Genomic DNA, 16,804 nt, shown 5'->3' with positions numbered 1-16,804 from the left:
TTAAGCCAAGTTGTGCATGCAAAGAAAAAGTTCTTGAAAGAAATGAGAAGGACTACTGCAGTGAACACACGAATGCTAAGAAAGCCAAACAGCCTTATTGCTGATGTGGGAAAGTTTTAGTGATCTGGATAGATGACCAAACCAGTCACAACATTCCCTTAAGCATAAGCCTAATCCAGAGCAAGACTCTCTCTTCAATTCTATGAACGCTGAGAGAGGTGAGGAAGCTGCAGAAGAAAAGTCTGAAGCTAGCAGAGGTTGGTTCATGAGGTTTAAGGAAAGAAGACGTCTCCACAACATCAAAGTACAAGATGAAGCAGCAAGTGCTGATGCAGAAGCTGCAACAAATTATTCAGCAGATCTAGCTAAAATAAGTAATGAAGATTTTCAACGTAGACAAAACAGCTTTATATTGGAAGAAGATGCCATCTAGGACTTTCATAGCTAGAGAGGATAAGCCAATGCTTGGCCTCAAGGCTTCAAAGCTTCAAAGGACAGGCTGACTCTCTTGTTATGGGCTAATGCAGCTGGTGACTTTAAGTTGAAACCAATGCTCATTAGCCATTCCAAAAATCCTTTGGCCCTTCAGAATTATGCTAAATCTACTCTACCTGTGTTCTGTGAATGAAACAACAAAGCTCAGATGATAGCACAACTGCTGACAACATGGTTTACTAAATATTTTAGGCCTACTATTGAGAACTACTGCTCAGAAAAAAAGATTCCTTTCAAAATATTACTGCTCACTGACAATGCACCTGGTCACCCAAGAGCTCTAATGGAGATGCATGTTAAGATTCACGTTGTTTTCATGCCTGCTAACACAGCTTCCATTCTGTAGCCCATGGATCAAGGAGTAATTTCGACTTTCAAGTCTTATTATTTAAGAAATAGATCTCGTAAGGCTATATAGTAGCTGCCATGGATGACGGATCTGGGCAAAGTCAATCAAAAACCTCTGGAATGGATTCACCCATTCTAGACGCCATTAAGTTCATTCATGATTCATGGAAAGACAAAATACCAACATGAATAGGAGTTTAGAAGAAGTTGATTCCAACCTTCATGGATAACTGAGCAGTTCAAGACTTCAGTGTAAGAAGTAACTGAAGATGCGGTGGAAATAGCAAGAGAACTAGAATTAGAAGTAGAGCCTGAAGATGGGACTGAATTGCTACCATCTCATGATGAAACTTAAACAGATGAGGAGTTACTTCTTATAGATGAGGAAAGAAAGTGGTTTCTTGAGATAGAATCTCCTTCTGATGAAGATGCTGGGAAGAATGTTGAAATGACAACAAAGGGTTTAGAATATTACATAAACTTAGTTGTTAAGGCAGTGGCAGGGCTTGAGAGGACTGACTCCAATTTTAAAAGAGGTTCTACTGTGGATAAAATGCTATCAACAGCACTGTGTGCTACAGAGAAATGGTTTGTGAAAGGACAGAATTGATACAGCAAACTTCACTGTTGTCCTATTTTAAGAAACTGCCATGGCCACCCCTACCTTCAGCCACCACCATCCTGATCCATCAGCAGCTATCAACATCAAGGCAAGATCCCCCACCGGCAAAAAGATTACAACTGGTTGAAGACATGGATGATGATTGCCACTTTTTTTTTAGCAATAAAGTATTTTGAAATTAAGGTATGTACATTTTTTGACATAATGCTATTGCACACTTCACAGATTCCAGTAGAGTGTAAATGTAACTTTTATATGCACTGGGAAACCAAAAATTCGTGTGACTTGCCTTACTGCAGTGGTCTGAAACTGAACCCTCCATACCTCCAAGGTATGCCTGTATATTCCTACACTGGAATACTACTTGGCAATAAAAAAGAGTGTATTACCAATACATGCTACAATACGGTTTACTAAAAATAATTATGGCAAGTGAAAGAAGTCAGGTACAAGAGAGAATATACTGTGTGGTTTCATTCATATGAAACTACAGAAGAAAACAAACATATAGCAGCAGAAAGCAGATCAATAATTGCCAACACTGGATGTTGATGAGGGGAGACTGAGTGAGAAACAACAGTGCATAAATTTGCAAAAACTAATAAAATTGTATGCTTCAAATAAGTACATTTTATTGTATGTAAACTATAAGAATGTTGATTAAAAAAGAAAATTTTTCTTAGAGAGGGCCTAGCAAAACTACATTCAAATCCAAAGGCATAAAGAAAAATATCAATCTTGTAATCTTGCTACAACAAAATGGATTTCCACACAAATACCACAAACATAGTAACAATACAAATAGTTAATTTGACAAGAAGATTAAGCTCCTCTAAGAACTCATACAAATCAATAAGAAAATCTTCACAGAAAAATAGTCATGGGGACTTCCCTGGCAGTCCATTGGTTAAGACTCCATGTTTCCACTGCAGGGGGCACAGGTTCAATCCCTGGTCAGGGAACTAAGATCCCACATGTGTAGTGTGGCCAAAAAAAAAAAAAAAAAAAAAAAGTTGGAAAATCAGAGAATCAACTACAGGAAATTTTAAAGAAATAAAAAATACTGTAGGGACTTCCCTGGTAGCACAGTGGTTAAGAATCCGCCTGCCAATGCAGGGGACACGGGTTCGAGCCCTGGTCCTGGAAGATCCCACATGCCGTGGAACAACTAAGCCCATGCACCATAGCTACTGAGCCTGTGCTCTAGAGCCCACGAGCCACGACTACCGAAGCCCGTGCACCTAGAGCCTGTGCTCTGCAACAAGAGAAGCCACCACAATGAGAAGCCCGTGCACCACAACCAAGAGTAGCCCCCGCTCACCGCAACTGGAGAAAGCCCCCATGCAGCAATGAAGACTCAACACAGCCAAAAGTAAATAAATAAAATAAATAAATTTTTAAAAAATACTGTAAGAGTGTAAATTGGTTCTACCTAATAAGTAAATAGATATACTCTTCGATATAGATAATTTAGTTCTAGGGTATTATCCTAAAGTTATAATTGCATATATAAACAGAAAAACAGTGGTATAACAGCAGAATAGGCTCTATGCGTAGGTACCTCCACTGCATCAATAATTAAGCAAGAAAGAGTGCTTGTACACTTATAACTAGGTGAGTGCTTGACAAAAGGAGAGGCTGATCTTTTCTAAGTGAGCAGTATATAAAAGTAGCTACCATCCCTGCCCCTCAGTAGCTTGTGTTCCTGGAGTGGCTGGCTGGTGCCAAGGCATGTAGTGGGGACTTTGTTCTCCAAAAATTGAGGGTGCACTGTGGTTGGTCTGGTGGATTCCTGAGAAATCAGTGCCCATGCTTGCCTTAGTTTTTATTCACAGCAGCACTGGTGACTGACTTAAAAGGACAAAATCCTTTGCCACCAGCACTACCCTATTCAGAGCCAGACATTTATGGAAATCTTTTTTAGGTCACATGCCAAATGCAGAGATAATGGAACAGAAATTTCAGTGACCACAAACAACAAGGAATATATATTTTGCGAAAATAATTTGAAAAAGTCACAAATGAACAGCTATAGCCCTCAACAAGCAAAGAAATCAGTAATATATGAGGAGCAGGAGAATCAGATTTCCAGAGTTAACACTTTACACTACCTTGGCATGTCTAATTCTCAAAAAAAATTACAAAACACACAAGGAAACAAAAAACTATGGTCCATTCACAGGAAAAACAGAATTTGATAGAAACCATCCTGAGGAAGCTCAGACATTAGAATTACTGGCCCAAGACGTTAAATCAACTATCTTAAGTATACTCAATAAGCTAATGAAAACCATGGACAAACCTAATAGCGATCAGGAAAAAGATGTATAAACAAAATGATAAAAGGTAATCAGTACGCCTACCCTTCAAGAAATGCTAACGGGAGTTGTTCAAGGTGAAATGAAAAGACACCAAACAATCAAAGCCATAAGAAGAAATAAAGAACACTGGTAATTACATAGGTAAATTTTAAAAATATTATTGTACAGTTGCCCCTTGGTATCCACAGGGGACTGGTTGCAGAACCTAGAAATACAAAGGGCTGACTGCACCTTTGGTATGTGACTCCTCTTTTTTCCTTATATGATTCAAAAGAGAAATGAACAAAACAATATAAAGTGATACCAATGGGCACACATATAAAGATGTAACCTGTGACAATAAGAATATAAAGGGGGATGGACAGAGAAGTATAGAAGCAGAGTATTTGTACACTACTGAAACTAAATTGGTATTATTCAAATGAGGCTGTTATATATTTAAGATGTTAATTGTAACCCCCAAGAGAACCACTAAAACAAAACAAAACTTAAAAGTATACAGAATAGGAAAGGATATCAAAATAGTTACATTACAAAATTTCAAAAAAGGCAATAATGGAGGAATTCAGGGGGAAAAGACATTTAGGACACACAGAAAACAAATACCTAAATGGCAGAAGTATTCCCTACTTATCAGTAAGAACTTTAAATGTAAATGGCTTAAACTCTCCTCTTAAAAGGCAGACACTGGTGGGTTGAAAAAAAAAACAAGATTAATCCATATGCTGTCTATAAGAGATTCCTTTTAGATTCAAAGACATTGAAATTAACAGAACTGAAAAGGGCATTCCAAGCAAATAGTAATCAAAATACAGCTAAGATGACTATATTATTATTATGCAAAACAAAGTCAAAAAAGGTTATCAGAGACAAAGGAGATTATATATTGATAAAAGGTTCAATCCAGCAAAAAGATAAAACAATTATAAACATACATGCATCTACCAAGAGAGCCACAAAATACGTAAAGCAAAAACTGACAGAACTGAAAGGATAGACAGTTCTGCAATAATAGAGACTTAAATAACCCACTTTCAATAATGAATAATAACAAAACAGAAAAGCAATAAACAGGGACTTCCCTGGTGGCACAGTGGTTAAGACTCCATGCTCCCAATGCAGGGGGCCCAGATTCGATCCCTGGTCAGGGAACTAGATCCCACATGCATGCTACAACGTAGAGTTTGCATGCCACAACTAAGGAGCCCTCCTGCCACAACTAAGACCCAATGCAACCAAATAAATAAATAAAATAAAAGCAATAAACAAACAGGGAACTTGAATAACACTACAAACACTGACAGACAGTAATCTAAACACCAGAGTATATATTTTTATCAAGTGTACATGGAACATTCTCTATGAGAGACCAAAACTGGTTTTAATAAATTTCAAAAGACTGATATCTTACAAAGTATCTCCTCTGTCCACAATGGAATGAAACTAGAAATCAGTGACAGAAGGAAAACTAGAAAATTCACAAATTAAACAACACACGTTCTTAACCAATGGGTCAAAGATGAAATCACAAGAGAAATTAGAAAATAATTTGAGATGAAGGAACACAAAAACACAACATATCAGAACTTACTGGATGTATTAGCCATAAAAAGGAACAAAACTGGGTCATCTGTAGAGATGTGGATGGACCCAGAGACTGTCATACAGAGTGAAGTAAGTCAGAAAGAGAAAAACAAATATCGTGTGCTTCCCTGGTGGCGCAGTGGTTGAGAATCTGCCTGCTAATGCAGGGGACATGGGTTCAAGCCCTGGTCCGGGAAGATCCCACATGCTGCAGAGCAACTGGGCCCGTGAGCCACAACTACTGAGCCTGCGTGTCTGGAGCCTGTGCTCCACAACAAGAAAGGCCACAACAGTGAGAGGCCCGCGCACTGTGATTAAGAGTGGCCCCCGCTCGCCACAACTAGAGAAAGCCCTTGCACAGAAACGAAGACCCAACACAGCCAAAAATAAATAAATAAATAAATAAATTTTAAAAAAATCGTACATTAATGCATATATGCAGAATCTAGAAAAATGGTACAGATGAACCAGTTTGCAAGGCAGCAACAGAGACACAGACGCAGAGAACATACATATGGACACCAAGGGGGGAAGGGGGGTGGGTTGAACTGGGAGATTGGAATTGACATATATACACTAATATGTATAAAATAGATAACTAATGAGAACCTGCTGTATAGCACAGGGAACTCCACTGTACAGCAGAAATGAAGACAACATTGTAAAACAACTATAACCCAATAAAAAAGAACTTACTGGATGTTATAAAAACAGTGCAAAGAGGGAAACTTATAGCTATAAGCACCTATGTTAACAAAGAATGATCTCAAAGCAATAACCTAAGCTACCACCTAAAAACTAGAAAGAAGCAAACTAAAACCAAAGATAGCAGGAGGAAATAATAAAGATTAGAATGGAGATAAAAAGAACAGAAAAATGACAGAAAAATCAATGAAACTGAACGCTGGCTCTTTGAAAAGATCAAGAAAATGAACAAACCTTTAGCTAGACTGACTAAGAAAGGTTAAAGATTCCAATTCCTAAATCAGAAATGAAAACTAAAATCAGACCCAAATACTGATTTTACAGAAATAAAAAGAATACAAGAGAACAGTGTAAACAAAGGCAGATCAACATGTGGATAACCTAGACGAAACGGACAGATTCCTAGAAACACACAAACTACAAAAACTGACCCGAGAAGGTGGAAATTTGAATAAACCTTTAAGAAGGAGGTTGAATCAGTGATTTTAAAATTTCAAAGAGGCCATATGATCCAGCAATCCCACTCCTGGACATATATCCAGACAAAACTATAATCTGAAAAGATACATGCACCCCTATGTTCATAACAGCACTATTTACAACAGCCAAGACATGGAAACAACCTAAATGCCCATTGACAGATGAATGGATAAAGAAGATGTGAGATACACACACACACACACACACACACACACACACACACACACACACACACACACACGGAACATTACTCAGCCATAAAGAAAGAATGAAATAATGCCATCTGCAGCTACATGGATGGACTTAGAGATTATCACACTAAGTGAAATCAGTCAGAAAGAGAAAGACAAATAGCATATGATATCACTTATATGTGGAATCTAAAATATGACACAAATGAACTTATCTATGAAACAGAAACAGAGTCATATATGTAGAGAGCAGACTTGTGGTTGCCAAGGGGAGGAGGGGTGAGGGAGGGTTGGATTGGGAGTTTGGGACTAGCAGATGGAAACTATTATATACAGAATGGATAGACAACAAGATTCTATTGTACAGCACAGGGAACTACATACAATATCCTGTAATAAACCATAATGAAAAAGAAAAGAAAAATTTCACCAATCCTTCTCAATTAACACCAATCCTTCTCAAACTCTTCCAAAAAAATTGAAGAAGAAGAAACACTTCCTAACTCATTCTAAGAGGCCAGTATTACTCTGATAAAACAGACAAAGACACTACAAGGGGGGGTAAAACCTACAGGCCAATATCCCTTATGAATATAGATTTTAAAAATCCACAAAAAAATACATCTTGACCAAGTGGGATTTATTCCAGAAATGGGAGCGGGAGGATGGGGAGGGAGGATGGGAGGTGGGGTGGTTCAACATAAGAAAATCAATGTAATATGGCACATTAACAGAATAAAGGAAAAACACACATGATCATCTCAATTGATACAGAAAAAGCATTTCAAAGAATTCCACACTTTCAAGGTAAGAATACTCAAACTGGGAAGGGAAGGGAACTTCATCAACATGACAAAGGCCGTATGTGAAAAGTACATAGTTGATATCACACTCAGTGGTAAAAGACTGATGGTTTTTCCCCTAAGATCAAGAACAAAACAAGGATGCCCACTTTTGCCATTTCGCTCAACATAGTATTGGGAGTTCTAGCCAGAGCAATTAGGCAAGAAAAAGTAATAAAAGACATCCAAACTAGAAAGGAGAAGTAAAATGATCTGTTTGTAAATGACATGATCTTACATGTAGAAAATTCTTAAAGAATCAGACCCCCACCCCCACCCCCCAAAAAAGTTAGATCTAATCAACTAGTACAGCAAAGATGCAGGATATAAAATCAACACTCAAAATGGTTTTATTTCTATATACTAGGAATGAACAATCTGAAAAGGAAATTAAGAAAATTCCATCGACAACAATATCAAAAAGAACAAAATACTTAGGAATACATCACCTATACAATGAAAACTATTACAAATTGCTGAAAGAAATGAAAAACCTAAATAAATAGAATGAAACCCATGTTCATGGATTGGAGGACTCAATATTGTTAAGATGACAACAATATTCAAATGATATACAGACTCAGTGTACTATCAAAGTCCCAACGGCATTTGCTTGGAGAAACAGAAAACTCCAACCTAAAATTCATATGAAATTTCAAGTGGCCCTGAATACCCTCAACAGTATTAAAAAAGAACAGTAAAATTGAACAGCTCATACTTCTCATTTCAAATCTTACTACAAAGCTACAGTAATTGAAATAGTGTGGTACTGGCATAAAGACAGACATACAGATCAATCAAATGGAAATAGAGAACCCAGAAATAAACCCAGCTCCTCCCATGGACACACCAAATTTACAAGTACTTACAGAACAAGTATCTACGACAACAACCTGAAGACTAGCAGAAAAGATTTTCCACAACTAAAGACATGAAAAAGGAAGCATGAGATGGGTAGAATGGGTGGAAATGAGACATAGTCAGGACCCAAACCCCCTGGTTGGTGACCCACAAACAGGAAGAATATCACAAATGTAGAGTTCCTCCCCCAAGGAGCAAGGGGTCCAAATGCCACATCGGGCTCCCCAGGCTGAGGGTCCTAAAACAAGAAGATGAGGCGCCAGGTCTGGCTTTGAAAATCAGTGGAGCTTGCATACTGGACACTGAGAAGATTGTAGGAAACAGAGAATCTGCTCCTAAAGGGTGGACGCAAAAATCTCACCCACCCAGGACCAGACAGACAGCTACACAGGGGAATTCTACAAAACATTTAATGATGCATTAACACCTATTCTTCTTAAACTATTCCAAAAAATTGAAGGAGGAATGCTTCTGAGCTTATTCTATGAGGCCAGCATCACCTAGATACCAAAATTAGACACAAAAAAAGAAAACTACAGGCCAATATCACTGATGAACATGGATGCTAACATCCTCAACGAAATATTAGCAAACAGGATTCAACAATACATTAAATAGATCACACATCATGATCAAGTAAGATTTATCTCAGGGATCAAGGATGGTTTAATATCTGCAAATAAATCAATATGATATATCACTTTAACAAACTGAACATAAAAATCATATGATCATCTCAACAGTTGTAGAAAAAGCTTTTGAAAATTAAACATTTAACATTTATGATAAAAACTCCCAATAAGTGGGTATATAAGGAACATACCTCAACATAATAAAGGCTATATATGACAAACCCACAGCCAACATCATACTCAATGGCGAAAAGCTGAAGCATTTCCAGTAAGTTAAGGAACATGACAAGGATGCCCACTCTTGCCATTTTTATTCAATATAGTACTGGAAGTCCTAGCCATAGCAATAACGAGGAAGAGAAATAAAAGGAATTCAAATTGGTAAGGAAGAAGTAAAACTCTCACTGTTTGTAAATGACATGATACTATATACAGAAAAGCCTAAGGATGCTATCAAAAATCTATTAAAATAAATGAATTCAGTACAGTTGTAGGATACAAAACTAATACACAGAAATCTGTTGCCCTTCTATACATTAATAATGAACTATCAGAAAGAGATTTTAAGAAAACAATCCCATTTATAACTGCATCAAAAAATAAAATATCTAACCAAAGAGGTAAATGACTTATCCTCTGAAAACTATAAGGCATTGATGAAAGAAACCAAAGATGACACAAACAAACGAAATGGCACACCATGCTCATGGACTGAAGAATTAATATTGTTAAAATGACCAAACTAAGCAAGGCAATCTACAGATTCAAAGCAATCTCTATCAAAGTATCAAGGGCATTTTTCACAGAAATAGAACAGTAATTCTAAACTCTGTATGGATACCAAAAGACCTCAAATACCAAAGCAATCTTGAGGAAGAAAAACAGAGCTGGAGGTATTTCGCTCCCAGATTTCAAACTATATTACAAAGCTTCAATAATCAAATAGTATGGTGCTAGCTCAAAAACAGACACACAGATCAATGAAACCAGAGAGAGCCCAGAAATAAATCCACACATATTTGGCCTATTAATCTAAGGCAAAGGAGGCAAGAATAAACAACGGGGAAAAGACAGCCTCTTAAAGAGAGCTGGGAAAACTGGACAGCTACATGCAAAAGAATCAAATTGGACTACATTCTCACACCATATACAAATGGGCAGAGGACCGGAATACAGACTTTTTATCCCCCCAAAGAAGACACACAGATGGCCACAGACAGAAAAGATGCTCCACATCACTAATAATCAGAGGAATGGAAATCAAAACCACAGTGAGATACCACCTCAAAACCGTCAGATGGCTATCATCAAAAAGACAACAAATAACAAGTGTTGGCGAAGATGTGGAGAAAAGGGAACCCTTGTGCACTTGTAGGATTGTAAATTGGTGCAGCCACTATGGAAAAACAGTATGGAGCTTCCTCAAGAAATTAAAAATGGAACTCCTATAGGACCCAGCAATTTCACTTCTGGGTATTTACCCAAGGAAATCAAAACTACTAATTCCAAAAGATATATGCACCCTTATATTCACTGCAGCATTATTTACAACAGCCAAGATATGGAAGCAACCTAAGTCTCCATCAATAGATGAATGGATAAAGAAGATGTGATATATATACACAGTGGAGTATTACTCAGCCATAAAAAAAGAAATCTTGACATTTGTGACAACATGGATGGATCTAGAGGGTAATTATGCTAAGTGAGGTAAGACAGAGAAAAGCAAATACCACATGATCTCACTTATATGTGGAAACTAAAAAATAAAACAAACAAAACAAAATGAAAACAGACTCATAGATACAGAGAACATCTGGGTAGTTGACGGAGGGGAGGGGGTTGTGGGGCAGGTAAATAGGTGAATGGAATTAAGAGGTACAAGCCTCCAGTTATACAATAAATAAGCCATGGGGATGTAATATACAGCATAAAGAATATGGTCAGGGGGTTCCCTGCTGGTCCAGTGGTTAAGACTCCACGCTCCCAATGTAGGGGGCCCGGGTTTGATCCCTGGTCGGGGAACTAGATCCCGCACGCGTGCCGCAACTAAGAGGCTGCGTGCCGCAACTAAGAAGCCTACATGCCGCAACTAAAGTCCGCATGCCACAATGAAGATCCCGCGTGCCCCAACTAAGAGCCAGCACAGCCAAAATAAATGAATGAATGAATGAATGAATATTTTTTAAAAAGAATATGGTTAAATAATATTATATTAACTTTGCATGGGGACAGATGGTTACTAGACTTAACACGGTGATCATTTCATAATGTATGCAAATGTCAAATCACTATGTAGTATACCTGAAATGAACATAATATTGTACATCAACTATATTTCAATTAAAAGGAAAGGCTAATATTATAAAGCCCTTAGAAAACATAGGGGAAACATTTCATGATCTTGGATTTGTTGCCATATGAAGTATGGCAACAAAAGCACAGATAACAAAAAAATTAATTGGACTTCATAAAAATTAAAAGCTTTTGAGCCTCAAAGACACTTCAAGAGAGTAAAAAAGATAACCCACAAAATGGGAGAAAATATTTGCAGATCATATATCTGACAAGAGTTTAATATCCAGAATATATAAAGATCTGGTACAGCTCAACAACAAATAACCCAATTTAAAAAATGGTCAAAGGATTTGAACAGACATTTCTCCAAAAAAGACATATAAATGGCAAAGAAGCACATGAAAAGATGCCCGATATCATATGTCACTAGGAAAATGAAGCAGAAAACCATGATGAGATACCACTTTCTACCCATTAGGATGAGGGCTTTATCCAGAAAGCAAAAATAACAAGTGTTGTTAAGGATGTAGAAAAATTTGAATCCTCCTCCATTGCTGGTGGGAATGTAAAAGGATACAACTGCTTTGGAAAACAGTTATGCATTCCTCAATATGTTAAACATATAATTATCATATTACCCAGTAATTCCTAGTATATACCCAAAAGAGTTGAAAGCAGGGGCTCAGATAGTTGTGCAGCATTATTCACAGTAATCCAAAGACGGAAGCAACCCAAGCATCCTTCAATAGATAATGAATAAACAAAATGTGGTATATATATACAATGGAATATTATTCAGCCAATAAAAAGTAATGAAGTTCTGACACATGCTCCACATAGATGAAGCTGGAAAATATTATGCTAAGTGAAATAAGCCAGATACAAAAGGACAAATATTGCATGATTCCATTTATATGTGGTATCTAAAATAGGTAAATTCAGAAAGACAGAGACTAGAAGGGAAGTTACCAGCAGCTGGGAAGAATGGGAAGTTATGGTTTCATGGGTATAGAGTTTCTGGGGATGCTGCAAAGTTCTGGAAATAAATACCGGTGATAGTTGCACAGCAATGTGAATGTACTAAACGCCACTGGGTTAGCTGTACACTTCAAAATGGTAAATTGTATGTATGCATATTTTATCACAATAAAAAAAACTTTTAAAGAAAGCATATGTTACAAATTATTTGTAAATAGAACAACAACTTAATAATTAAATCACGGAACAATATTAAGTGTATACCTGTAACAATGGTGAATGAAAAGATCTATTATGAGAAAAGAATAGGCGTGTATATACTATACATTTCCATTCACGTAAAGACAGAAAGAAAATTCCTACATAGGTGCAGAAAAAACTGCTCTCTCTCATCACCTCTAGGGAAAATGACTGGAGGAATCTGGGACAGGGAGATTTAATTAACTTATTTACTATAAATCATTTGACTTTCTTACCACATATAGGTATTACTTTCACACTTAAAATAATGTGGAGGATGGACTGTAAGGAGGGGAAAGCTGAAGGCCTAACAGCTAAAAGGCTATTCCAATTGCTCAAGCCTAAACAATGGTTGTAATGATTGAAAGAAGTTTTGAAGGCAGATTTCATAGGATGTGAGAACAGATTAGACATGTAAACTGTGAGCAAGTGTCATCAACGACAATTTCCTGGTTCCCAAATGGCTGAGTATTAAGGCAGTGATGCAGCTAATTGAAATGAAAGTACTGAGAATGTTTTCCACCTTTGTTACTAAAAAATTATTCCTGCTCCTAAGAGCAGGATTGAGATCTATGATTATCTTACACATTGTCAATCAGCATCTAACTTAAACTTCATGCTGTCTGAAGTTATACTTCTAGAAGAAACTGCTGTTTACAAAGTATTTTGACATTCTATCACTAATTTCCTGAAATAGCATTTCATATGAGCCAGAAATTTCTTTAAAATCATTATGGGTTTTATAAAATGTTATTCATCTTTGTTTGTTAATAGACAGACAACAAAAACCTTCTTGTCTCATGATGGACTAACAAATGTTTCTTACCATGATTGGCTTGCCCTGAAATGTCTTAACTTCTTCTCTTAAGTATTTAAAAGCCTGTTAACAAAGCAGGAAGGAACTTTCATTAGATTCAAACATTTCATTAAAGCCATCATTATTCTATCAAGAGAGTTTTGGTAATTGCAACTATCTCTAAACTAAACAATAAAAAATTCTGAAGGTGATCCCATTATGCAGGTGACAGGGAATGAAAAAGTAAAAATTTAAGACTTCAGCTACAGTTCACATTTATTGTATATTAAACTACTATGGATTACTACTGACACATACTCACAAAATTCAAAACAGACCCAAAATATCACTACATATCAATTTTAAAATGGGTTCGGAGGGCCTTCTAAGATGAAGAATTTAAAAAAAAAATCAGTACAAGGTTTTAAAAGGCTATTATAGAAATTTTTGTTTCAAAGGAATATTACTTTTCTTATCTTTAAATAGGCCATGATAACAATTAAGAGTAAAATCATTATGTCAAAATACCAAGAATCAGAACGGAAGTTATATATATTGCGGGCCTACTCTGTAATAGGAATACTAACTACTGAGTACATAGTCTCTGATCCCCATGTTAATTTAAAAATTGTTAATATTTTTACTGATAGGAAACAAACTGTTCTTAAATTGAAACAAAAAAAGCTTTAAGAAGATCATCAAAAAGGAAACCAATTAATAAGCAACACCAAAAAGGTGAACAAGGTTCTCCAAAGTCTTTACAAACATTACTGTAAGCACACATTTTTCTCAATTAAAATATACACTACTGCTTTTATCACCAGGACTTCAAATCAGAAGAAAAGTTTTCTTCTCACCTGCTGTGCATCTGTGTCTGACTGGAAAGTGATATACCAGTTGCTATTGTGTGCAAATTCACAGCTTATCACCTTGGGGCAGTTTTCATTTTTAAACAAAGCTTTTACTTCCTAAAAAAGAAAATCTTCAGTTAACTCTAAAAATATATCAAAAATGGGCATTTTTTTTCCTCTTCATGTCTTTTGGTCCTTTCTATTTCTTTACTTAGTAACTGTTTACGCCTTCTGCCCATTTTTCTGTTGAGTAGAATTATACTCTGAAACAAGAACATGCATAGTTATAGTGCAAATTTTGTGCATGATTTAGGGATGAAAGCTTATTTTATAATCAGCAAAACTGAAGTATTATTTCAATCCTAGTGGCAAGCTAAATTCTGCTTAAGAGTAAAATCTTACCAGTCCTGTCATTGTCCAAAAAAACAGGTGTGGGTGGGTGGGGGGACTGTCCTACATTAACATTTTCTAGGTGCGAAGTATTTTATGCATTTTCATTTACTCCAAATGCTCTGTCTACAACAGTCACAGACATGAACTGTGCACAGATATCTTGTTTTTCATAACTGATTTAATTAAAAACTAAAACTCAAAAAAATATATGGATTTAGAAAAAGATGATTATCAAAACTCAGAGGGACTTCCCTGGTGGCACAGTGGTTAAGAATCTGCCTGCCAATGCAGGGGACATGGGCTCGAGCCCTGGTCCGGGAAGATCCCACATGCTACAGAACAACTAAGCCCGTGTGCCACAACTACTGAAGCCTGCACGCCTAGAGTCTGTGCTCCACAACAAGAGAAGCCACCACAATGAGAAGCACATGCACCACAACAAAAAGTAGCCCCCGCTCGCCGCAACTAGAGAAAGCCCGCGCGCAGCAACGAAGACCCAATGCAGCCAAAAAAATAAACAAAAATAAATAAATCTATTAAAAATTACAGAAAATAAAATAAACAGTTAAGAATATTTAGCTTTAACAATACTAATGATTTACCTCTACTGGTGTTGTTTCCGGAATCTCTCTAAGAATTACAATACAACGCTTATGACTTGGTCTCACTTTCTCGCCCTTCTCATCAACTTGCACCATGGGAGAAGCTGAAATTTTAAAGAAGTTTCATTCAAAAGTGTAAAAATAGTGATATTAATAATTCCATTAAAAAACTATTCATTTCAATTTCCAACTGAATAAATTAGCAGAGGCTAACATCTTAAAGAAATTAAGTTGTAGAATCAAAGATCACAGTTACAATAAAGTATCTTGAGACTGATATGCAAAGAACATTGTCCAATGTTATTCATTGCACAAATACTCAGTGTACTTATTTTGTGACGTGGCACAGTGTTGGAGTTGAAAAGAAGCCTTTAAGGAGTATACAATATTTATATCTCATAGGGCACTTCCCTGTATACAATTACCAAATTCTTTATTTCAAGTAAAATCAATGTACTGCATTAGCCAAACACTACTCTAGGGAATGTAATGAGCTTTGATATGTGAAAAAATTCTCCTTAAAATTAAAGTCTGAGAAACACTTAAAACCAAAAATTATATATAAATGATTACAATCTTTCTTTCAGATGCTGGTTTTGAGTTAATATAGAATGAAGGTAGTACCACAAGCCAAAACTTTTATTTCTAGTCCCTTCAAAGGATAATATGTCACATCTTCCTGTGCAGGTAAGTAGAGAGAATAAAAGTAGTTGTTAAGGAAGAAGGCCTGTGTATAAGTGCTAGGTTTCAGCCCTTGGAGGTAGGAGATTCTGTCTCTTGGCAAATTCTTTAAATGTTGACAAGACTGGGTCATTTTAAGATCTGGTCAAACCAGATCAAGACTGGTTTGATCTGTACAAACCGATCAGAGATTTCATAAATGTTTTTATCCCTCTGACAATGGAAATTCCTACTCCCATGTAAGTCTATTACTGGACTTGCTTTATTTAACTTTCAAACATTTCAACGAATTTCAAAAAAAAGTGAAGATCCACCTTTACTCAAGTAGTTAACAAAACCTGTATAAGAGAGGTTACCAAGAAATGCTGATATAAGACACAAACACCACTAAAAATTCTTAAGCCTCAATCTAAAATATAAATTCTTTACCAAACTTTGGAGCAGTGTTTGTCAAACTGCAGGTCGCAACTCTTTTAATTGGTTGTGAAAACAATTTTATAATAAAAGAAATGAACTCATTTCAAGCATTTAGTATTAATCTACTATTAACATTTCAGTTGTGTGTATGTGTGTATTGGGTTGTGATATAAAGTTTACTTATTACTTTTGTTCAAAAGTTTGAAACAGATTGCTTTACAGGGTGTGATAATGACACATATAGCTTTCTAATAGCCCAGAAAACAGAGGTTTAATTGCTTATACTTGAGTAAATGGGTATCAAGATGAACAACCAAGGTACAGAACTGATATACAAGCTATATATGTACCAGTCAATAAAAACAGATAAATTATTAGCACAGAATAGCAAAAAATATGGAGTTAAAAACAATTTCCTGCATGATCAGAAGTCAAAAGAATATTTAATCTTTGATTTTAAAAGTAAG

At 36.2% G+C, this 16,804-nt stretch overlaps 1 protein-coding gene across 5 annotated transcripts in view; it reads right to left on the bottom strand.

Annotated features, from left to right (window-relative positions):
* LARP4 (La ribonucleoprotein 4) overlaps positions 1–16,804 on the bottom strand; it is a 66,566-nt gene that overhangs the window by 25,535 nt on the left and 24,227 nt on the right. For all 5 annotated transcript variants that reach the window (XM_082850560.1, XM_082850561.1, XM_082850564.1 and 2 more), the window contains 3 exons: positions 15,240–15,343; positions 14,251–14,361; positions 13,424–13,477 (listed from right to left, as the gene is read on the bottom strand). In XM_082850560.1, coding sequence (XP_082706686.1) covers positions 13,424–13,477; positions 14,251–14,361; positions 15,240–15,343 — 269 coding nt within the window. The remainder of the gene's footprint in view (positions 1–13,423; positions 13,478–14,250; positions 14,362–15,239; positions 15,344–16,804) is intronic.

Source organism: Leucopleurus acutus, assembly GCF_964270905.1.
Source record: "Leucopleurus acutus genome assembly, chromosome: 11".
NCBI lineage: Eukaryota > Metazoa > Chordata > Mammalia > Artiodactyla > Delphinidae > Leucopleurus > Leucopleurus acutus.
This window is presented reverse-complemented; position numbering and strand designations above follow the sequence as displayed.